We start from the raw sequence: 25,435 nt of genomic DNA on the forward strand, positions 1-25,435 counted from the left end.
CCACCGTGTATGTTTATTTTATTTTTTTTTTTTTTTGAAGTTTAATAAAAGTATTTAAAATCATCGAGTATCGATACTAGGCCCCTCCGATTTCGACTTAAGCTGGCCGACGCGAATTTCTAAGTTCACAGATGCAGAAAATTAAGGTGCCGCCGGCCGGCTAGTGCAATTTCGAATTTATCCGCCGTATTCGAATTTATCGGCGCACATTTCTGTTTTGCAGACATCTGTCGAACTCGCCATCAGTGTACGATGAGATGTGACGGAGTGTGGATGTATTGTTGATGGATTTTGTGTTGAAAAACAACAATTTCAGGTGAAAATTGTGAAAAATTTGTGCAAAAAAGTGTTCAATTGTGTGCAAGTGTAGACAATTGCAGTAGCTGTGTAGTATTTTGTGCAAAAAAACGCATTTTTCACCCGCTTTATCGATTTTTCCATAGCCACTTTTCAGTCTACGGCGTAAACAGGGTGGCACTTAGGAGGTTGTCCACCATTGCACCCGTGAGGTTTTTCCTCAATTTCCACCCCAGATCAGCAGCATCTACCCCGCAACGCAATTGCAATCAAGTGCCAAAGGTATTGTTCTACTGCCTACTGCAATTTTTTGTTAAATTCCTTGAAAATACTATTGATTTGCGGAGAAAAACTTACCACTTCCTGGAGTGCTCAATTAGTGGGCCAAATTGGCAAAACAAGTTCTCTTTTCTTTTGTTGCAAATTCCATCAATTTCACAAATTTTCCACCTTAGGCCAACCCTTGAGTGTAATTTGATTGCCTACCCAAGCATAAATAATTTCCATTTGGTAGGAAAAACTGCAGCGCAATGGTCTACAAAAGAAAAAAAACGAAACGTGAGAAAGAAATGCAAAAAAATGTCCTCCTTGTTTGTTTTTGTGTTGCAACAAAAACGCGAAAAAAATCGCTGTAGCGGCGGAATGATGAAAAACATAAACAGATTTTTCCGCGAGACGGCCTCCTGCGATGGAAAATGTTAAAAGGAAAAATTGTGTAGTATTTGGGCGGCACCTCGTGCGAAAAATCTTGAGTGCGCACAATCACGTCCTCTCTTCCAGTTTTGTATTTCTTCCTGGAAGGAAAATTCAACCTAATTTGCTTGCCTTGGCTTATTCTTCCCTCTCCCTCTCTGTGGTGAATTTTCCGCTGAATTCCTCCAGACAGTCTCCCGTAGGAAAAGTGCATTAATCAATGATGAAGACGTTTTATCTTCCAAACTCTCAAGTTCTCGTGAAAATCTCTCGTGTGGGGAAAAAAAGAGAAGAGGAAACCAAAACCCCGGAAGTTAAAGAAAATGCCGGGAAATCCAAAGGGTAAAAAAGACAAATGACAAAGTGGTTATTGATGCATGTTAACGAGAAGGCGAAAAAGATCAATTTTTGGACGCAAATGAAGAAAAGAAAACAAAAACACACCGACGACTTTCTCGCGTTTCACCTGGAGAGAAGTGCAAGAGAGTCTCTCGGACAATTTCTTTTTCTGCAGCAGCTAACACCTCACAGAGGAAATATTTTGTCCGCAGAGTATTATCAAATTTATTGAAATTACAAGGGAACAAAAACAAGCTCGTTTTGGTTAAAATATATTCAACGACAAAAAGTGACGATTAATGATAATTTCCACCTTTTTTTCTTCCACTCTTCAGGTGTTTTTTTTTTGCTCCTATACTCTTCACAGAGAAAAACTTGTTGGTGTTTATTTCAGCCAATGCTTTTGAATATTTTTGTGGAAAAATGTTCATTTTGTGTTGTTCTGTGTTTACTTGGACATTCATTGCATTGGTAAATGTTTAGATTCTCAGAGGTTTCTCTGTATAATGATAATCTTCCTCTTGTGATTAGTGCCTTCGGTCATCCAGAGAACTTTATGAATGAATCTTTAAAGAAACGTTCAATAAGTTGTACAGAAATTTAATTAGGAACAAAGATTAGGGTCCAAATAGACTCATATTGATCTTCGAGAATATTTAGCCTGTAAAATTTGGCAGTAAGGAATTAAGTAAAGGAAATACAGTGGCGGGCAATAAAATAGAATCACTCCTTAAAACTTAAGTTTTTTTTTAACTTCTGGTAAATTTTTTCTAGTATAGGGTGGAATCACCAGTTCTCGCCACTTACATTGAAATCGCTATTTTTCGCAATTCATGAAATAAATGAGTCGCAATTTTTTTTGTATTGTTTCTGCTTCTACGCATAGAATCGAAAAATAATAATTATTCGTTTTGGATTCACGATTTTGATCACTTTTTAGAGCAATATTTTAAGCAAGTGCATCGAATCCAACATCTCTTACCAAATGTACTAAGTGTCGTCAAACTTTCATCAGGCCAAAAACACCTATTTGGGTAAATAATTTGTCTATTGAATATTTAATTGCACTTGTGGAATACATAAAATTTGTATTTAGTTTAGTCTATTAATATTTCATTTTATATTATTTTTGTATAAAAATGAGGCATGGCGAGAAGTGGTAATATTCTGGAATTGATTTTACCACCTGTCGCCATATCTTTTCAATAGGCGACGCTAACTTCACTTCGTACATTCTCAGTTGTCAAATCTGCATTGTTTACTTTCTGCAAAAGCCCGATAATTTGATTTCTCAAATAAAAGTGAAGAAAAATCATTTAAAGAGAGTAATAATAAAGTGATCACAAGGAAAGAGAAATGGTGAATGTATTCTTTTCACAGCATTGCCTAAAATAACCGAGTGTGGTTCTTTTCAAGTGGGTGGCGAGAAGTGGTTACAAATTTTACAAAACTGGCGAAATGTGATAAAAAGTGGCGACGAAATGGTTATTTTTGCATTATTAATAAAAATCAGTTTTTTAAGTAGTCCAGCGTTATGTTCTAGAATTATTGTTTTCACATATCTAGAGCCAATACATCTAAGTAACTTTGTGTCAAATTTGACTCATCTTGTAACAAGGATTCAAAAGTTATGATTAAATGAATTTAATTTTTTCCTAAACATGGCGATAGCCGGTTATTCCACCCTATTAAAAAAAATTAATTTAGAAATGTTAAAGTAATTGCCTTACGTCGAAAAAGAACAGTACTGGCCGCTAAAGGTCTGTATTTTTATTTAGAATGCGTCAAAAGTGATGTTCTGCTCGGCTAAAAAATAGAATCACTCATTTATTTTTATAAACTGAAATTCATATCGAGTATTTAAAATATAACAAAATTTTAGTGTAATGTCAGTAATTCTTAGTGACTTGACAATTAATTTTACAAATTTGGATAAATGAAAAAAATACGAGAAATTGGAGAAAAGGTAGAACTTTCTTGTTAGAGGCTCTATTAGATTTTTGAGGCTACGAAAGCATGGAATGATCGTAAAAGTCATAGCTGACCACAGTAACTTACGACAATTAATAATCCATAGCACAATATAGTGTTTACGTAAACATAAGACTCGAAATTTTGGCTGCAACCGGTTCCACGGGTCAATCGCAGCCTCTAACAAGTTCTACATTTCTCCAATTTCTCATACTTTTTATTTATTCTATCTTGGAAAATTAATTGTCAATACACTAAAGAATTACTAACATTACACTAAAGTTTTGTTATTTTTGAAATACTCGAAATGAATTTCAGTTTATAAAAATAAATGAAAATGATTCTATTTTTTTGGCCGAGCAAAACATCCCTTTTGACTCATTCTGAGTAAAAATACAAACCTTTTGCGGTCAGTATTGTACTTTTTCGACGTAAGGCAATTACTTTAACATTTCTAAATCAAAATCTTTTAAATATACTAGAAAAAAATTACCAGAAGTTAAAAAAAAGTCAAGTTTTAAGGAGTGATTCTATTTTATTGGCCGCCACTGTGTATGCAAAGGACCTCTATTTGACGATCCCAAGCCCTCAACGTATGGCAATTTATAGATGAGCCAGGATCTATAAGAAAATGGACCCATGGGATGCTATAAAAAATTGCAATTCTTATAAAAATGGCTTTCCAATAAGTATTTGAGATAACCCAGAAAACAAATATTAAAGTGAAACAAGGTTCAGTTAGCTCGAGTACAGTTCATTTATATTTGGTAAAACAGTATGAAGAAAATGTGTACTGTATAAAACTCCCCCTCTCAACCTTACTTACAATATTGATAAAAGCATAAAACAAAGATTTAATTATATCTTTCAACACAAAAAAATCTAATAGAAAATATTTAGCCTTCGTAATCCATTCTCTTCTAAACATATAAGGGAGAACGGGGCTACATTTGACACAAATTAAATTAATATTTTTTTTTGACTCAGCTTAATGGTGATTAGTTATTTAGTTTATAGTTCTTGATATTTTGTTTTATTTTTTTTGTAGTTTTTTATGTAATATAAACATCCACTTTTCCAAACAGCCTTTTGGCTCGGAAGTGGTTTTTCTCCTCTCTATTATGTCTGGCCTATTCCCAATGTAACTGTAACAATAACTTTAACATTAACATAACAACTTTAACAATAACGTAACAAATAACATACAGTCCGTGAAAGGACGTTTCCATCGTTTAGTCCTGGAGACTGGAATCAACGCTAAGACGGCAATGGACGAATGGGAAGGGGGGGGGGGTAAAAACACAAAATGAGATAAAAATAAATAGAATTGACTTGGACTATGTATTGGTCAGTCAAATAAAGAAAAATAATCAAATTGTATCGGGATTCAATTTAGAATTTTATGGCCCGGGCACACTTTTTTAGATCAGAAAAATTTCATACAGTTGAAATTTGGATCCCTTCTCAGTCTATCTCATTTATTCGCACTCTTCTTTTTCTTCCAAACATCACAAAAAATTCAATTTAGCTCAATCGGATTTTAAGAGTGTGAGAAAGACAGGGATGTGAATTTTGATTTAACAAAATTTTCTTCCTGTTCTAAAAGGTGTACCGGAGCCATTATGTCTCTGGTACACTTTTTAAATGACAAAAATTCGATGAAATCAAAATTTCCATTAATTTCTCTCTCTAAAAAATGTTCGTAAAATTTTGTCATTTGTTCGTATTTGTTCGTAAATGTTTGCCAGACAAACAAAAAATTACGAAAAAATACGAACAAATGGCAAAATTTTACGAACATTTTATTGAGTGTTTACGAACATTTACAAACAAATGCTTGTAAAAGTACAAAACATGTTCGTCAAATGATCATTTTACGAACAATGTTTGTGAAAAAAGTACAAAATTTTACGAACTTGTTTGTGGGTTATACGATTCACGAGCATTTCGTAAGTCCTCCATAGGATTTCACAAACATTTATGAACAATTTTACAAAATTTTTTTTCTGTGATTACGCAATTTTATTATAGTCGATTTACGTTCTTAATTTTTGCGAGTACTGTCGTCTAAGTTTTGATTATGAACTTACTCAAAAGTAAAAACGTTATAGAAACTTATTTCTCAGGTTGTAAAATGCCCATACATTCATAGGATTATCATAGTTAACTTTATAACAAAATAATTTTAACATTTAGTTAGGGTAACTGTACCAAATTTCGGCATAGTTTAGATTTTGATTTATTGAAAAAAAAAATGGCTTTATATAATGTATTTCATGTTCTAAAATTTTGCAAAAGTCTCAGGTTCAACAACAAATAATACAAAATAGAAAAAAAATGGAAAAAACAGCTAAGCAGCTCCAGAAGAAACAGAGTGCAGAAGAAATCTCTGCCTCTCATTCTTTGGGGGCTGCATGCAATCGCCAAAGTCTTAAAGTTTGAAATGTATTATTTTTAATACCACTTCAATTTTTTTGTTACTTCTTTTAATGGAGTGTTGCTTGGAACCTTGTAGTTAGTTAAGTGTCTTTGTTTTCTATAAAATTATTCTTAGTACATTTTAAAAGGAATAAAAATATAGAAATATCTTTTGGGTAATATTTCGGCCACCTTGATTCTCATAGCTCCTTGCCCTTCTGGAGACCTTTTTTGTTTTTTTTTTTGCATTATATAATCGCAAGAATATGCAAAAACTAACAATTCACGAAAATTTGAGGAACCAAAAAAGTGGCCGAAATTGCAAGCTGGCCGAAATTTGGTACAGTTCTCCTACCAGTATGCTGTGATATAATCGATATAATGATATAATATATGTGATATAATAAAAAGTTATATCACTATCTCAATATAGGCACAGCACTGGCTTTACGATACTATAAGCCTTTAGTTCGAACCTGACTCATAACTTAACTAAAAAGTTATCTACCTAATGTAGCCCCGTTATCCTCTATTTTAATAAAAGAACTTGAAATTTTGCTTAATCTTAAATTGCTATTTATTGCATTTTTTTCTCACACGTCAATTGTTGTTACGGATTCTAATTTACATAATCTGGCCATTTTTTTAATATTTAAAACATATTAATTTAGAATAAAATAACCCCTATTAAAATAATTCATTAAAAGATTTAATTTTGGGACATAAGAAAAATTTATTTTGAAATCACTTCCAAATCCCTTATTTCCTTTTGACTGATATAATTCTTTTGTTTTAGTATTTAATCCAAAAGATAATTTTTGCTCAATGGAAAAATTGAATTTTTGATTGAACTTCCTGATTCGACAATTTTAATTACAGGTCTTTGTGTCCATTTATGCTTGAGTGATTGCGTTCCTATTTTTATATCCGGTGTTTTTATTTTTGTATGAAAGACCATTAATATGCAACTCTTCGCCGGAACTTGAACTTGCAAAAATTTCAAAAGCACTTGCGCTGGTAGTTGCCTTTCGTGTTTCAATGTAAACAAGAGTATATTGGTTACACTTTTTATCTAATCTATCACCTTCTTCAATTGAAAGATATGTTTTATTATGCTTCAACTCCACTTGGATTTCCATTTGCCTCTTTCTTCACTTTCATCAAAAGGTTGATTAATGGTTGATAAGAGTATTTTATTGACATTGTGCCGTTATCTTCTTTTTGCTTTAGGTGTATATTTTCTTGGTCAAAATTGATGTTTTTGATCAAGTGAAAATTTGTGTTCAAGTAGAAATTATCCCCAAGTTAGATTCACTTTGCGGGTTATTGTGAAGAGAGTTGTAAAAGGAGATTCCTGGGCAGAATGAAAAAGAATAACAGCTAATCTACGGTGTTAAAGTGGATAAAGTGGAGAGAAGGGAGAAAAGCATAGAGAGATAGTTTGTGAGTTCCTTTGCCACGCTGTTCTAATCACCAGTCAATAACCTAAATGTTCCTCAACACATACACAGACGTAGAGATTATGAAGAGAGTCAACAGTGTGTATCTCAAGTTGATGATGAAGAATGTCCCACCGTCTAGTTGGGGAGAATGATATGTGTTTGAGCAAGAGAGAGACCTCTGCGATAGAATATTCTCTGAAAGGGAACTTTATGACTTATTCTCACTTTCTATTTCTCACTGTCCATTAATCTGTTGGTTCTTTTTCCCTTCCATTCTTTCTATATTCTTTTTTAATATTCCTTTATTTTTAATACCTTTGGGATAGTATGGTACGAAAACTTCTCACAATTGTCTCCTCTCACCACTTCTTGTCTTTTATTTTCTAGCAAAAGTGACGAAAAGACTCTGCAAAAATGCCACAAAACACCATTGTAAGGAAGAACTGAGATGTCCCTCGAGGGATGAATGGAATATTAGGGAATTTTCAGTAGAAGAATCAACAGAAAAAAAACACTTTGCAATTTTTCCATGGATGTCACTCTCTGAAGCACGGATAAAATCAAACAAAGGTACACTTTAATGACTCTATTACTATTATTAATATGAAAGACTGTCTTATATCAATCAAGTTAATTCCCCGCGTGCAACATCCTTCATTGCATTAGCGTGAAAGAGTGCAAAAAATGTAAGAAATCAGTTATATATAGGGTTAATTCACCTCATTTAGACACATTTGGAAGTTCTCAGAAATACTGCACAGAAAAAAATCTGGTATATACACTGAGAGAAATCCGAAAAATTTAAAATAACATTCTGGAAATGTTAATTTTACCCTGCTGTATTGATCCGAAATCGGTGTAAATATTACCCTTTATAGGTGTATTAGGGGTTAAAGTTACCCTTTTTCATGTTAGTTTTACACATAAAAAGGTGTAACATTAACATTAAAAATGTTGATATATTTTTACACATAAAAAGTGTTAAAGTGTACGAAGTGTTCGTAAATCATATAACCCACCAAGAAGTTCGTAAAATTTTGCACTTTCATTAACATTTTCCACGAGATGATTACTCGACGAATATGATTTGTTCTTTTACAATCATTTGTTCGTGAATCTTCAGAAACACACACAGAAAAGTGAAATTTTGTAACTTGTTCGAAAAGTTTTGTCAGACAAATAAAATTTTAGGAAAAATGTTTGTAAAAGTTTGTATTTTTCACAAACATTATTCGTAACTTGATTACTTAACGAGCATTTTTTGTGTTCTTTTACAAACATTTGTTCGTAAATGTTTCGAAAGACACAGAAGGGTGTTTTTAAAATTTTTTTATTCTTAATGTTTAGCCAATCAAACAAAAATGTACGAAAAACGTTTGCAAAAGTTTGTATTTTTTCACAAACATTGTTTGTAACTTTATTTCTTGACGAGCATTTCTTATTCTTTTACAAACATTTATTCGTAAATGTTTGAAAACACTTAGAAACCTTAGAAAACTGTAAACTATTATAATTTGTTCGTAAAGTTTTGTCGGACGAACAAAAATGCACGAACAAATGTTTGCAAAAGAACAAAATATGCTCGTTAAGTGATCTTGTAACGAACAATGATTGTGAAAAAAAGTACAAACATTTACGAACTTTTTAGTCGATAAAACTATTCACCACAATTTTTTAAACCTACTAAAATTCACAAACATTTACGGACAATTTTACGAAGTATTTTTTTTTATGTGGGGCAAAAATTGACAGGCATGGCGTAATTTGTACAAATTTCATTCAACTAGGGTAAATTATGCTCATTCAAAACCTGCTCCAAATGGAGATTTTTCGCTATTTCAAATGGAAACGTCACAGTTTTCATGATAAATACAGTGCTAAATTACTATATTCATATATTTTCTATACCAAGGTTTCATTATTTAGTTAATTTTACTCCAAATAAAGCGAAAATCCATTCATATTCACAAATTTTAATTTGTTAATTTCTCAGAAAAATTAAAAGTGTACCTTTTTACCATAGAATTTTTCATCGATCGACCATGTTTTCCAGTGAAAAACACAATGAGGTGACTGTTGTTTATTCGTTTTGTTTAACATTTATGTCACATTTCTGAATAATTTTGGTTAAATTAAGTGCTAATCTTTATTGTTAACGGTACGTGAAGTTTTCAAATGAAATAATTACCTATTTCGTGAACAAAAGGGTTTTTTCAAGTGTCTGCAAATCCTTCAATAGGAAACTCCGGAAATATGATATTTTTGGAGAGATTTTCTTATTGTTCTAGATGCGAAAAGAGAAAAGACCAGGAATAAGAACAAATCCTGCACTCAAGGGCACCTCAACAAAATTTTGGAAGCTTTTCGTCGCGGTTTCACTTATATACTGTTTGTTTCCAATTAGAAACTTTCCCTTGTCTCCATTTGGATTAATATGTTTCCAATAGAAGCATTTTAGGCTCGTGTATTTTTCTTGTATTTAAGAAGTTTTCAAATTATATCTAAAGAATTTTCACAAAACAGTAACATTCTAGAAGAGTCAAGAAACAAATTTATGTAGTTCTCTTCAGAAAAATATGAACTTAATGTGTTAAAACTTCTGTCAAAGTTAAAGCGTTTGGAAATGGTTTTGAATTAGGAAAATTACCGTATCACGGACTTTTGTAAATGAAAGGAAAATCCAATTGATTATAATTTGATAAGAAATAAATTCGCTTTTGCAAATCTCTTTAATTTGGAAAGGGCAGAAAAGCCGATTTGGAGATGAAGTGCGTATCAAGATCATGTCAATGCGTCAGTGCAGTTTCTTTTTCCAGTATATCTTTTGCCATGTTTTCCACAAGTGTTATTTTTTCAATTCAATTCAATTCAATTCAATATATTTCTCCTCAAATAATGCTTGGTTGCGGCTGCCGCCGACTTACCACGACCGATCTCATCAGGTAAACGGCAGAAACCCTGAATCACAGATCGTTCAAGCCAAAAATGTATAAAAGTTTTACAATTTATGTTTACAATTACAATTTAAATTGCTGATGAATGGCTGTCGTTGCGTGAGGATTTTTATGAAAGATCAGAGTTTTTGGAAAATTCTAAAATTGTTCTGAAAATAATCATTAAAAAATCGTCAAATTGATATCTCCAATAAGAGGAATATTATAGAGAAACTTGAAAATTTCAATATTTTCTCTTGTCCTTTTTATATTTCATATGTTACTTGCTTCAATCTATTAAAACTTTGAGGAAGTTTAAGGAAATTCTTGGAAACTATCTATGGTATAAAATGCAGCCTTGGGCTCTCTTTATCTTGAGTATCTAATTCTGAAATTTTCGGATTGTTACATTTTGCCCCAGGTTCTTCTTACCTATTCAATTATTATTATTTTACTTTATTATTTTAACTTTAAACAATCTAATATTATAATTATATTAATTAGACACATTTTTGTGAAAATGTATGTTTATATTGACCCAGTTTTATTTTATTTCTGACCTACCGTTCTTTTGTCCTTTAATAACTACAAAATCAGTAATAATGTATTGCTATTAGTACTTATTCTCAAGTGGAATAAGTGCTTTCTTATTATTTGTTGATGATGAATAATTTTTATTTCTCCCTCTGCAAACTAGTGCTTAGGGATCTTATTATTTGTTCTTTTACAATCATTATTATAGAATTTATTATTTGAACTTTTAAAAGTGGCGTAAAGTGGTGCTAAGATGGCTAAAAGTGGTGAATTCACCTTGTGGTTATTTCTTAAGAGAATAGCATTCATGTTTGTACAACATGAGATGCATTAAAGGATATCTCTCTCACTTGAATTTCTCATATCATTTTGTAATTCAATGAGAAATTATTTTATTATGACTTTTTTTTTGTTCTTTCATCTACCCACAATGGGTTATGGAAGTTGAAACAAGAGTGGTGGTAATTGCTACTTTATATTTTTCTATTCTATTTTTTTCTCAACCAGAAAAAGAGATAGAGATAGATGTTAGCTGATTTTTATACTCTGCTAAAAGATTTCTCTCGCTTCGGTGATTTTATGGTGGACAAGATGATAGAAGAAAAAAGTTAAAGAAGTAATCTTTCTTCAAAAGACTTTTACTTTCTTTTAATCTTCTCAGGACGAAGCTAAAAGTTTTATTCAATTTGCTTGGGATGTTAAATTCAATTACTAATCCTTTTGTTTAGAATAGAGTTTCCTGGGGCCAGAACATGTTTAAACTTTATAAGAATTTGATACAATTTCCATTTTACTTTGTCAAACTTTTAATTGAGATTAAAAAAGTACGAAGTATTTGTAGAAATTATATATTTTTTCAATGGCACTTTAAAATTTTAGCGAATACTTTTTTTTAAACATTTTTTCATTGATTATATACGTTGATGAATAGAAATTTCTAATGATATAAGTAATAAATTACAATGGCAATTTTATTGAAGATGCGAATAAAAAACACTAAATGAAACATGAAAGATTTTCAACATGTAATTAATGGGCTTTTCATGTGGCATTTGCATGAGAAATTATAAATTAATATAACTTCGATATGGTTAGCAGTTGTTTTTTTATAATATATTTCCTTGGCGTTAAAATGAAGAGTTGCACAAAGGCAAGTGAGAGCAGAAAAAAAAAGCCGGTAGATGGATGAAATAATTGAGAAATTATACAACCTTTATTGCATGTAGTACAAATGTTTAGTGCAATCAACGGTTTCGGTGTCAGGTGGATAAAAATCCGACACGACAAATCCATCGCGATCCACGCAGAATATTTGGCCATTGAGATCTTGAAGATTGGCATAATTTCCATTGCCCATGCATTGAAGTGGAAATGTTAAGCCGTTATCGCTGAAGATTCTCTGATCTCGGGCGCAGTCTGAGGGAGAAAATAGAGATATTCTCAGTTATTAATTTATAAGTTCACCTAATTTTTTTTCGTTCTGATCTGACGAACGTAATAATATAATAAAAATCAATTCTAATTTATGTTTTTCTTCGTTTGTCCATACTTATCTCATAGTAGGAACATTAATAAAGAATGCTTAACAAGATCATAATTTTTGAATGTTAATATTATACTATTTGACTGAGGTGTTGAGTTCCATAACTCAGGAAAGGAAAGGAATAAGGAATTATGGTCAATGGGGGACACAAAGTCTAGTTGTCTAATTCCAATCGAAAAGTCTCAAATTTACAAAAAAAAACTATTTGGAATTATTAAACAGTATGGAGTAATTAAAATTACAATTAAATTTGGGCAGTAATGGCTCCAGCACATCTTTTAGCACATCATTGCCCAACATTGCCCAAAATATACATCAGGAGTAATGTAATTTATTTTCGGAAAAAAAATGTTGATTAGGAACCGGTTCAAAACCAATTGGAACCGGTACCAGCTTTATCGGAAATTTCAAGATCTTTCCAATGAGCCCAAATATGATACTCTTCGGATGAGAAATACGCTCTCTAGAGCGTTTTTAATCTTTGACCTTGAAGACCGTTATTAGGAATGATTCAACGATATTTACGTATAAGGACGAAATGTCCGCCTGGACTACCTTTAAAGTTTAAAACATATTCTAAAATGAAAAAAATTGCACGACGCGTTTTTGAGTAATCCCAAAAAACATGGTTTTGGAGGAGAAGGTTAAAGGTTGGGGGGGATGAGAAGCATGTTAATGGTTCCAGGGTTGACTTATGGGGGCTCCCTCGAAGGTCCAAAGTCTCTATCTCTAACCGTTTGAGTTCTAGACAGACGGACAAACAGTGTGACGTCAAAAAACTCGAAACATTCACTGGTAAAAATAAAAGGGTCAAATTCATCCAACTGGTAAAAATGAAAGGATCACCGAGGATCCTTTGAAAGTGTCCCTGTTTTGACCGTTTTGATACTTATTTACCTTCGGAATAAGCGAACAAAAACAGTGATAAAGTCATCTTTGATGTTTGCTCAGTGATGCAATTCTGATGCCGTCACGTTGCTATCCCGCCAAAATTTTCCTGATTTTGCGAAATAGAAATATACATCATACACAGAGTCTTCACTCTGTATGAGTGGACACAGATAAAGAGTGTGCCGCTCTCAGAGAGATGGCATGTGTAGTAGTGCACAAAAAGCGGAATAATTAAAATAAAATAAAGCGGAATAAAGTCGTGAGATGGAAAAATAGATGCATTTTACGTGAAAATTTTGCAGTTTAGTGCTCAAAAAATATTTGCTAACATTTTTTCTATTAAATTTATATGATTTATCATTATAAATAACACTGTACACAATGAAAAATTGAAATAATTATCGATGAATACTTTGTGGTTTCTTGGTGTCTCCTGAACATATCCCATGAATCCCATGAATAATAATAATAATTATTATTATTTTATTAAATTCGTTATCTCAATAACAGCACATAATAGGATGTTGGTGTACAGATATGATTTGTGAAAGAAAATTCTAAGACTTTTCTAGAACCAACCACTTCTTTATCACTTAATTTGTTTCTATAATTTCTTCATTTTCCTCATATATTCCTAAATATCCTTCGAATCAACGAAAAGGATTGCGCAAGACTACTTGTTTTCTTTACGAAAATGTTTTCGAAAATAGAGCTAAGTCACTGAAGATCGTAAACACGATCATTTCTCATAGAAGAAAGTATAAAGGTCATCACCATGTATCCAATTCTGCATCCATTTCCTTGACCGAAAACGCAGTTTAAATAATTTAGGGTCATATATTCATATCTCAAGAAATTTTTTCGTTTATATTTTACAATAATGTTAACAGTGTTCTTCTCGATCCTATGATTTTCAGAGACCATAGGAGAATATTTTCGGGAAGGACACGAGTTGTCCCAAACAGCCTTATACGTAAATTTGAAGAAAAGATTTATGAGGAAAATCGAGGAAATCACAGAAGAAATTAAGTGATAGGGAAATTGTTTGTTCTAGAGAATTTTTCCTTCAATTCACCTTGACAAATCATTCCTGGATTCTGGACACTAATGTCCTTCAATGAACAGTTATTGAGATAATACGACTTTAAACTATGTTTATTTATTTCTTGAGAATTATTACCTAAAGATATCTGAAAAATTTGACGTGATACTCCTCCACAAATGTATTTGGATGTTATGACACACACAACTACCATCCCGCAAAATCTGGATATTTTCGTGACGATCATCAAAATTGCATCACAGATGAGAGAAATATGATATCAGTAATATGTTCGTGATAAAACATAATGCAACGTGATAAATTTGCATACAAAATTTCAAGAGACACTAGTGATCCTTTTAAAGGTTCAAATATGGTCCATCCTTTTGAAAAGGATGGAGTATAATCTAATTTGATCCCTTTATTTTTACCAGTGTTAGATTTCCAAAATCCTATCAACATACGACTCCTTGGCGGTAAAGAGTCGAAATATATGTATAACTCAATATCGAGGGATTGTATATAGGATGAAGTCGTCATTTATGGATATTATACACTTATGGACAGCTTGCAAAAATCTTAAGTTCTTATTTAAAACAGATTGCGAAAAATCACAAAATTGTTAATAATATCATAAACCCTAATCTACTTGGGACTGTTACATTTAAATATTATTAATAATTAAAAAAAGTGTTGCTTAAAAATTAAAAATTGAAACACTTTTATAGTTAGAAAACTTTAAAATCATATTGATTCTTTGGTCAGTCATATTTTTCGCCGTCTTAAGAACTAAATTGGATTTGAAACATAAGGAAAGCGCATATTTCATAAATTGGTTTACAAGATTCCTTTTATAGATCACGAACAACGGTGTAATGTAAATGGAAAAGTTGAGTCAGACCTTAGGAACGCAAGTTTATACACGTTAGTGGACTTTAATAGTCCTGAACGTTTTGGAAAGGAGAGTAAGACAATTTGAAGTTCTAAAATTATATTTTAAGCTAAAGCTTCTAATAAATAGGGGGTGAGAAGTTAAAGATTCCAGTGTTCTTGCAAAAATGTTTAAAATCTTGCGGAAAATTGAGGAAACGGAAAAAGGAATAAATGGATAGAAAAGAGGACACTTTATATTTTATAAAATTTAGAGAATAAAAATTTACTCACTGCAATCCATTTGGTTAGCTTGATTTGTTTGTGAAGCGAAACCGCCAAGACGAGAACCATCACGCCAAGTGCACACAGCTCTAAAATTGATAAGATATTCAGATAGTACAAAACAATAACAGTTAGGGGTACTTACTGATTTTCTACAAAGGCAAAAGTGCCATAAGTACCGTCGTAGTGGCACTGAATATTGGTGAAGGAGATTTGAGACGTGCCACGTTTGCTGAATGCATCCCTGATGAGATTCTGGGCATGAGCGGCACTATCACACTGTCTGAGGTATTGGGTACCGTAGAAGGAGGTATTGTAGCATGGTAAAAGGGTCCATAAGTGTTGGGGAACAGCAATGGTGTCTTCAATGATGAAACCCGTAGCTGGATCTGCACACCAGCACGCGCCTTCGTCACACTGGAGCTCCTCGTAATTCCCATTTTGCTGACAGTGAAGTGTGACATCGTGACGACCAGCTTTCTCGAGACTGTGCCTTTTTCGGCTGCATGCACAGGTCATTTCTTCGGCATTTCTCCACCAATCCCACCCAAATATTCTTTCACCAACTTCACTGTAGCAGAAACATCGTCCAGTAATAAAGTCCCCTTTGCATTGCTTGGCAGCAAATGTTCCATCATCGGGATTGCAAGTGGGCAATTGGCCAAAAAGTTCCTGATCCAGGTGGTGGGTGAATAAGCATGATTTTTTGTCTAAAACACACACGAAATCCTCACATAACAGACCCGGATCACAAATCACGGGGGGAACAGCGTTATTGTGACAATCATCACCCAAACCTACAGCATTTACAGCACCACAAGTCACGAGAAAAATCAGTGGGATTGACCAGAAAATGAGCGTCATGGGAGGAAGTTGGAGCGCTGACGACTGAATAAACGCAATTCCGCAAAGCAGGAAATTTTCTCTATCAATAGATAATTGTGCCACAATAGCATGACAATTTACCTGTTTGAAAAAGCAATTTCTTGTGATATGGTATCTCGACGTTTTATCATTTTTTTTTACGCTGGAACTGGCTTCTATTATTGGAAAAAGAAAATTGTGAATGTTTTTGTCAATAAGAACTTTGTGGATTGTAAGTTTCAAAATATCTAACAAAAAGATACACGTCTGATAATCGAATTTGAAGATTTAAAACCAAATTCCTGAAAATTATAGAATTAAAGGAATAAACAGTCTTGGTCAGTAAAGAATCACATCCGTCCAGTTAAAAAAAGTCGAACATGTCAGTAAATTACTGACAATTGACAAGAAATTTCATTAATTATGCCTGAGATTTCAGGATAATTCATAACATTCTAATTTTTTCTTTATAAAGGGATCTTTCAAATTTATTTTTAAGCTTTAAAAACCACGATTTCTTTACGACTTTCTTGATTACTGAAGAAGAAGATAAACCAATCTTCAGAATAAGGGAGATAAACTCCTTTCGGGTGCGTCAAGGATGTTTATCCTTTCAGGACGGGGAAACACAAATATTTTTTTGCCAAAAAATATTTTTTGCCAAATTTGTTTGGCAAAGAATATTCATGTTTTCCTGTCCTGAAAGGATAACCACTCCTGACGCACCCGGAAGGAGTTTATCTTCCTGATTCTGGAGGATACATCACACGTCAGTGCTGTTACAATTGATAAACTAATCATTTATTTAAATTAATGGGAAAATGTACTTCTTTATGAACTAAACTAGATTGAGCTCCAAACGGTCCACGAGGAGCGTTATCTGGATGATTGGGCATAAAAGTGACACTAATATAACTCATGACGGGGGTTTTTCCTAAGTTTGTTTGATAGTTGTCAAACCCCTGCCCAAAAGGGCCGTTGCCCCCTACACGATATTCAAAAATAAATAAAATAATATGCATAAAAGAAGTATAAATAAATCAAAACCACTAAAACTTATATCACTTTAGGGATATTTTCTCCCAAGTAAAGCGCCATTAGGGGAAAGTACTCTCCCTTCGAACGTCCATGCCTTCGAATAATGTAAATTTTCTTTCAGTTTTCCTAAGAGAATTACACATTTCTATTAAATATTAGTTGGTTTATCATCAATTGTTGATAATTTCGTGATAATTTAGTGGACATCTCATACGAAAAACAAAATAAATTCACATTATTCGAAGGCTTGAACGTTCGAAGGGAGAGCACTTTCCCCTATTGTCTTTTCAAAGTTTTTTTTTCTCGAATTTTAAGAGCACTCCGAAAAGTCCAAAATCATTAAATTTGAATTAGAGTTTTCGAAAACTTTCCACATCTCCTAAAAATTATCAAAATCGGTTTACATTAATTTTTATCCAATTTTTGAAGAAAAAAAATATTGCAGACAAATTACCGAGATACGGAAAGAGTATTTTTCATTACATTTGTAATCAATTTCCAAAGGGAGTTTCAAAGGAAAATTTAAGTAGATTTTGATTCCCTCTCTCTTAAAAACATAACTGATTTGAATAACTGATTCAAAAATTTATCAGCTATCTGAACACATTTAAAAACATTGAAATCGTATTAAAATATGATTTATAACGACTTTTTAAGTAAATTCTAAAGCCTTTTTGATCTAAGAACATTTCTTTTAGGACATTATTCTTAAGCTGAAACTTAATTTTCTTCAATGAAAATATAATCAGATCCATTAAAACATTTTTTGTGCCTTTGTTAATCAATTGGTAATCAAAATCGTTAAAATTGGCGAAGAAATAGTTCAAAGAACGATATATCCTTGAAGGACAGTTCGGAAGAGAATATTTTTTTTAAGTTCTAGTAGGGATTTTCCAATAAGATCAAATTCATAATGATTGCATTCAAATTGAATTATTTGTGGTTTTCAAGAAAATTCTTGTTTTTTGCGTTCCAAGAATTTTACTTTGAAAGATAATCCTTCAATATGGTCTTTATCTTATTAAAATCCTAACTACGTTCTTATGTGATCTGGATATCGCAGAGATAAGTCTAAAAGTAGAATTGTTTGACAGCTGTCAAAGCAGTTTTTGGCAACTTTTTGCGAAAAACTTTGCTTTATTTCAACTAATTAATTTGTTTAGAAGCAAAAGGTTTGTGTTAGGGGAATGTAGGCAGCCTTAGCACATTTTTTTCGTGCTTCATATTCAGGACTTTTTTCTGACTAAACAGTAAAATGGGCAGTGAATTGCATTACACCAAAAAGCTCTCTGATCTTTTAGGTTAATATGCATGCCTATAGTTCACTATCACAGAATTGTTGGTTTTTCCTGGAGAGGAAAATGAAAAAAAATATGACGATTTGTGCGATTCTTGCCCCCCGGGGGCAGCGTTCACACGAGGGCGGTTTCGGTTCGTCATTGCTTTTTTCTCGAAATAAATTTTATCTACAATTAAAAATTATTTTCCGATTGTTATACTGTACTTTAAAGACTAGAAGATTTTTAAAACACCTTTTTTCGCATTTTCTGGAGTACTGTTTTTTCTTCCAAATTAATATCGAAAAATCGACTATGAACATGATCACACGGTTCACACTGTCAATAACCGTCGTCTCATGGAGATGGGAAGGACACTATACGCCTGTCGCAGAGGAAATGACCACGAATGTCTCACTGTGGCGTATGAGGCTTTAGTGAGATTATGATTTTCAAGCTGGAGTTGCCTGATGGATGTGCGAACGCTCACACATTTAGTGTTTGCAACCACACACATTGTATAGTACTTGCGAATTTTCCGCCACCGTGAAAATAATTTCCCTCCGATGCAAAAAATTATTACGTAAATATCATTTCAAGTATACTCTTCATCCACTGTGTAAGTGATTTTTTTAGAAATGAGTTTAACTATGAGGACTATGAGAAATCAAATGAAATGTGCGTCATCAAAATTACCCATTTTGGGCCAATTTTCTATTTGTGATCCTAGCACCTAGGAAAGAAGGGCTTGGCTGCCTATTTTTACAATGAAGATAAGGTTCATAAATGCTTAACTTATGGCTAAGAAATGCGGAACCAACTCTTTGGAAATAACGAGAAAATTCGCATCGTTCGAAAGCTCACACGTGCGAAGCTTGCCTACATTCCCCTATTTTATTTAGTTACAAATATTTACCATTACTTATGTTTTCGAATAAATCTATGTTTGCTACACTCTATTACAAAAATATTTGTTAAACTTTAAAAATTATACTTTAAAGGTATTCAAAGTTTCTAATTTATCTGCAATTAATAAGAATCTGAATCTGAAAGATTGATAAAGATCTGAATCTTTTAACAAGCTTTTTCCTGAATATACAGAAAAAATATTTTGTGTTTTTTTTTGTAAATGTTTGTGAATTCTTCCTTGGGACTTACGAAATGTTCGTAAGTCGTATAACCCATTAAGAAGTTCGCAAAAGTTTCTAAATTGTCACAAACGTTGTTCGTAACTTTGTTACTTGACGAGCATTTTGTGTAGTTTTACAAACATTTGTTCGTAAATGTTTGTAAACGTACAAGAAAAACGTTTGTAAAATTTTGTCATTTGTTCGTAAAATTTTGCCAGATAAACAAAAATGTATGAACGAACCCAGAGAGAAGAGGCAGCGGCTTATTCAAGCCTTTTTGGCGTCTTGAGCTTTTTCTTAATTTTTCATTTCTTACTTTTTAACTCTGAATGCGTGATTATTGTAACGCGCACCCTTGTACACTTAATATGCTGCTCCTGGCATATACAACCTGCGAGCTTTTCTATCGTTTTGCTCTGGAGGTTGGTCACCAACGCTAAGACGGCGGTAGACGCATGTTACTGCTTTTCTGTTTCCTATGCTACCACACTATGCTTTCAAGAGATTTGTGTCTCAAAAGTCAAATGCATTAATTAAATCCTTGTAAATGAATAAAAAAATTCTTGTCACGTGATCATGTTACGAACAGTGTTTGTGAAAAGAATACAAACTTTTACGAACTTCTTAGTGGGTTATACAATTTGCAAACATTTTGTAAATCTCCAGCAGGAATTCACAAATATTTAGGAACAATTTTCATTGTCCATTGTCAAATGACAATTTTTTTTTGCTTTTGTGTTTCCATAACACTAAAGAAAACTAGCATATAGTCAAATGGGATAACCTTGTCACAAAATACATTTTTCTTGGGTATGTCATTATCATTTCAGAAGTATGACTCCGTCATAAAATATACCTTATGTGCTTTTCCCACTCACAGCTATATCAGATAAATTTTCATGACGTAGTCTCCGGTGGATTGAATTTGATGATTTATACAGAAGAGATAGAGATTCTCAGTTAATAGAGGTTTTTGTCAACCAAAAGTCCCCATTTTCTTGTGAGACATTTTCAAGAGCACTAAGGCATATAGAAACACTATCAAATAGCATTATCATCTGTTATCATCAGTGGAGTGTGGAGTTTTATCAGAAAAATTCTGAGATAAATTTAAAACTTGTTGTTCTGTCTCACAGTTCTATTTTTCTTGGGGTATTTTCACCATCAAGGCAACTCTTCCAAAAATGGTGTGTCTGGTGTGATGTGTGGTTTGTGATATAGAGAAAATTCTCCGACATATATTTTCCACCAGGCATTTCTCAATTTTTTTTTTCTTCTCATTGATTCTCTTTCTCCTCGATTCTTCTTTTCAGCATCGACATTGAGATTGTGAATTAGGAGTTTTCATTCTCGTGTGGTGTTCTTGTGGAATGGAGAAAGGAATAAATTCAGCAGCGGGACCAAAAGTCTCGCAGATAGCTAATATATTTCAGAGGAAACCAATTGAAGTGTCAGGTCAGATGGAGGACCCCAAAGAGACTCAGACAACAGTGTCAGTGGTGAGAACTGAATCCCATGCGGCGAGATTTAACAATGCAAGGGCCCTCTTTGAGAAATTGGGCGTGGAAAATCGCGTGCCAAGGCCCACATTTAGTGTTAAAATGTCAAATTCAAGTAGTCGAGAGGAGAATTTGAATGAGATGAGTCCGGAGAGGACTCGAGGATTTCCCTCAACAGCCACCTGTGGCAGTGGTACCATTACAAATGGTGTCTCCAAAATTGACACAACAAAAATTCACAATGTGAGTCGTCTCAAGAGTACAGAGAAACCAGAGAAGCCCGAAAAGCCTGAGAGGAAGTTCAATTCGAGGGAATTGATTGAGAAACAGAAGAATTGGACGTCGCATTTTTCAAAGACGAGAACAACACGGTACAACAGTGATCCTAATCGATGTGATATCATTCGTACTGTCCCAGGAACTACGCTCATTTCGGCAGAAGTGCTCAAAGATTCACCACCACGGAGCACACCTGAGCCACCTGGACATCGATATCCGGATATAAAGCCACGCTTTACTCGTCCAAATACCGTCAGTAGTCCTACGAGATGTCCATCCATTGGGCAAATGTACAAAAGTCCACCGTCTTCACCGGGAGGCGGTGGAAATGCAACAAATGTGCAAGCAACTTCTAGTCCCGTCAGATCAAAGATCAAGGATGACATTCCAGAGAAGAGACGCAAGAAATCGGCAGATTTTATCATTGAACCGCCACCATTTGATACTGAATCAACTCTCATGAACACCAATGAGTCTGATGTGGTGTCGCCAGCCACAGGACTCAGCTCCACTTCCAGTCCAGTTGCCAGTGCATCATCCGGACCAACCAGTCCAATTCACACGGAAGATGAGAAGCAGGAGAATGAATCCAATGAGAAATTGGACAAGTTGGATATTTGCCCATCTTCACCTGGTGAGTTTTTTTTATTATTCTTATTTTTGTGTTGGGTTAGGTGTTTTAATTATTTCTAAATAAAATGTTTTAAAAAGTGCGATTTTAATATTAAAATAACCTAAAGTATTTTGATTAAATTTTAAAATTGATTGCTTAAATTTTACTTAAGGTTGAAGCTTATTAAGATAAACTCATAATACATGGATCGTCTTTGTCCTTTAACTCTTTTTCACGTCATTAGAGTCATATGACCCGGGGAAAAAACAATTTTTTTTGACTATTTACATTAATTGAAATCTATCTGTTTCCGCACGACATCATAATAGAAGGATGTAAGATTCTTGACTAATTTTCTCAAGACTCCAGATATTCAGGAAAAGAAAATATTTGAGATCAAAAATCACGAATTTCGAACTTTGTGAAATGACTTTTCTTTTTCAAATTTTTTTTATATTCATTTATTTTTTTCAGCAAAAAGTTCTTTAGAAACACAAAATAGAACATCAAAATAGAATATGGAAATCTGATCTAAAAAAAAATATGAATACTCTAGGAAAAACTAATTTTTACCTATTTAGAAACGACAAAAATCCGATTTTTGTCAGTAATTACAAACCCAAATTTAAAACATATTTTGCAGGACCTCGATTAATTCCTAACTAAGATATTTTTGTTAAAAAAATGCGAGATAGGGTCGCTGGAATTGCTACGATCCGGAAAGAGTTAATCCAAAATAAGAAATCTTAAGTTTGTTACTAATATACTAACCTTAAAAAAAAACAAAAAGTTTTTTTTTTAATCTTGAAATTGTGGAAGAACTTCTTCAAAAGTTTTCCCATAGTAAGAAAATTTAGAACAAAAGTAGTTCTGCAACAAAACTAGGCAAATTTCGAACCATTCGCAGAATTTATTGATTTGAAGAGTTAATTTTTGCATGATTCAATTTGAAGGCTTATTACTAAGATTTAAAAATATCCAGCCTTAATAATTGTAAGGTGTACCGATATCATTCTTATTGGTTCCGGTCAAAATACTGAAAGCCAAAATCCTGAAAACCATAATCCCGAACGCCAAAATCTCGAAAAGCCAAATTCTTAAGTGGGTCGAAATTCAGAATATCTAAAATCCCAAATTAGTTAAAATTCCGAAATGCCAAAATCTCAATTTTGCCTAAGTCCTAAAAAAAACCAAGATCCTGAATGGATCAAAATCCTGAATAGTCGAAATCTTCAATGGGTTACAATCCAGAATACTGAAATCTTGAATAAGCCAAAATCCCGAATAGGCCAAAATCCCGAATTTTTAAGAGTTACAGCTATTCCCGCTATTCCGCACTTCGTCATTTTCAGGATTTTGACCATTAGGGATTTTGGATTTCAGAATTTTGGCCCTTTAGGGATTTTGACTTCAAGAATTTGGTTTTTCAGGATTTCGATCCATTCAGGATTTTGGTTTTCGGGATTTCGGCGCTCAGGGTTTTGACCGGCTCCGCGTTCGTACATATCAATGATCTTTAAAAAATTCTTTTAAAGTTATTTAACCCATATTCCTTATTATGAATAACTATAGAATTTCAATTTGAGAATTTCAGCCGCCAAGAAAGCTCGAACTTCTTGTTTATTATCGAATGAATCAAAATTTTTAAATAGTCTTGGATAAAGTTTACATAACAAAAAATGGATTTGCTCTTCTTTTATAGTTTCTAGGGCAATATTCAGTTTGATTTTTTTATCACTTTCGAAAATTGCATTTTGAATCATTACAAAAATTGAAGGAAAAATATTGAGTTGGTTTTTGGCCAGCTCTAAACGTTGCTAACACCGAAAGTTTTTGGTGGGGAAAGTCTTTAAAAAAAAGTCTTCTAGGCCTAATTTTGACTTTTATAAGTTATAGTGACGAATTCTCTGGTCAAATTATACAGCCTTAATTAGAAATCTATGAATTTGTAAGGCACTGATTGTGACAATAATTGAATTGAAGTTTCTATGGACTAAATACCAAATATTTATATGGGCTTTAAAAAATATTTAAAAATAAATAAAATTTGATTGGAATTATTAAAAAAAAACATAATTTCTGGAGGAAAGGATGGGAGCAAAGAAACGTGCGAGATAATATGAATTCAAACGGTTAGGGGAGGGGGTCGTCGAAGTCTAGAATTCCATATCTTACCATTTTATCTCTAGGCTGCTGAAAAATTGAGTAATTTCCTATCATAACACATTGCTCTCTTTTTGATTTCGAGGAATAACAAAGGTATTGTTGATAAGATTTTTTTTGTTAGTAAAGATTAGCAAATCTTTATTTTCTCAAAATTTATTCAAAATTTATGGGTATACCTACTTGTGTGTTCTGAGAATCAATTACTTAGCGATTTTTATCAAAACAGGACAAAAAATCAATTGATTTTAAGTAACATGAAAAAAGTATTTTCTTTGTAATTAGCTTATAAGTTTCCTTATCGTTTTTAAATGGAAGGAAAATAAACTAAAGTAGGGGAAGGCTTTTAGGTTTCGCACACACTCCGGCTTCTAACACTTCATGTTTTCCCATATTTATTGAATTCATCTTATCTATTGCAATAAATATTTTAATATCTAGTCATGAGTCTCACATTTCCTGAAAAATAAGTCAGGTTCATTAAGGGTAGAATCACATTATTGCTAATTTACGCATTTTAATTGTAATTCTTTTGCAAATTCTTAATTACCGTATTAACTTGTCTTATACTCTCAGCCACTAGGTGAAAATAATATAAGAGAATTGAAGAAATAAAACGAAAATACTATAAACGGTGAGCAAAAATTGTATGATTAATTTCTCGTACAGTTTTTTTGCTCATCGTTTATCGCATTTTCGTTTTATTTCTTAAATTTTCTTATATTATTTTCATTTTGTGGTTCAGAGTAGGGTGGCGGCATTACTTGTGGCAATTGTCTTTACTTATGGCCTCCCCGCAAAAAACTTTACAATGTTAAAAAGTGATTTTAGAAAACTTCAAAATTAAAAATATTTGATGTGTTTTAATAGCCAATCACATTTTTTTCGATTTTCGGAATCATTTTCTGACAAAAATTGCGACATGCCCATAAGTAGACAGGCCACAAATAATACTGCCACCCTATATGAAGAAATAATACAGTAATTGAGAATTTGCATAAGAATTGCAATGAAAATACGTAAATTAACGAAATACGGTGAGGCTTTGACTGACGGTGACGGTGAGCATTTTACTGTCAATGTCATTCTATTCTAGAGAAACATAAGAAAAATATGAAATGTTCGAAGCCAGAGTATGTGCGAAACCTGAAACCCTTCCCCTACATTTAATATTTTTATTCAATATTCATCTTCTTTCGTCTATTACGACATTCTGTGTGAAATATTCTACAAAATATTCTTCTTTTTTTTATTTTGAGTAAATATGCAAAGAAGATTGTTGGAAATGAATATTTTTTGCCTTTTATGCAGGCT

The 25,435-nt window shown here is 32.8% G+C and overlaps 2 protein-coding genes across 16 annotated transcripts in view; one reads left to right on the forward strand and one right to left on the reverse strand.

Moving 5' to 3' along the window:
- The first annotated feature begins 231 nt into the window (after positions 1-231).
- Positions 232-25,435, forward strand: part of LOC129804436 (neurabin-1) — a 66,084-nt gene continuing 40,880 nt past the window's right edge. For 6 of the 15 annotated variants that reach the window (XM_055851713.1, XM_055851715.1, XM_055851719.1 and 3 more), the window contains exons 1-3: positions 233-579; positions 7,548-7,730; positions 20,881-21,979. In XM_055851713.1, the coding sequence (XP_055707688.1) occupies positions 20,938-21,979 (1,042 nt within the window). In that variant the 5' untranslated portion in view covers positions 233-579; positions 7,548-7,730; positions 20,881-20,937. Of the gene's footprint in view, positions 580-7,547; positions 7,731-20,880; positions 21,980-25,435 lie in introns of all 15 variants that reach the window. The other 9 variants (XM_055851706.1, XM_055851710.1, XM_055851711.1 and 6 more) reach the window with 5 other exon arrangements.
- Positions 11,810-16,185, reverse strand: LOC129804477 (uncharacterized). The gene is made up of 3 exons (XM_055851808.1): positions 15,404-16,185; positions 15,268-15,347; positions 11,810-12,043 (listed from the first exon to the last, which is right to left on the reverse strand). The coding sequence occupies exons 1-3, from the start codon at positions 16,120-16,122 to the stop codon at positions 11,841-11,843; spliced, it is 1,002 nt and encodes a 333-aa protein (XP_055707783.1). The 5' UTR covers positions 16,123-16,185; the 3' UTR covers positions 11,810-11,840.

Source organism: Phlebotomus papatasi, chromosome 2 (genome assembly GCF_024763615.1).
Source record: "Phlebotomus papatasi isolate M1 chromosome 2, Ppap_2.1, whole genome shotgun sequence".
Lineage (NCBI taxonomy): Eukaryota > Metazoa > Arthropoda > Insecta > Diptera > Psychodidae > Phlebotomus > Phlebotomus papatasi.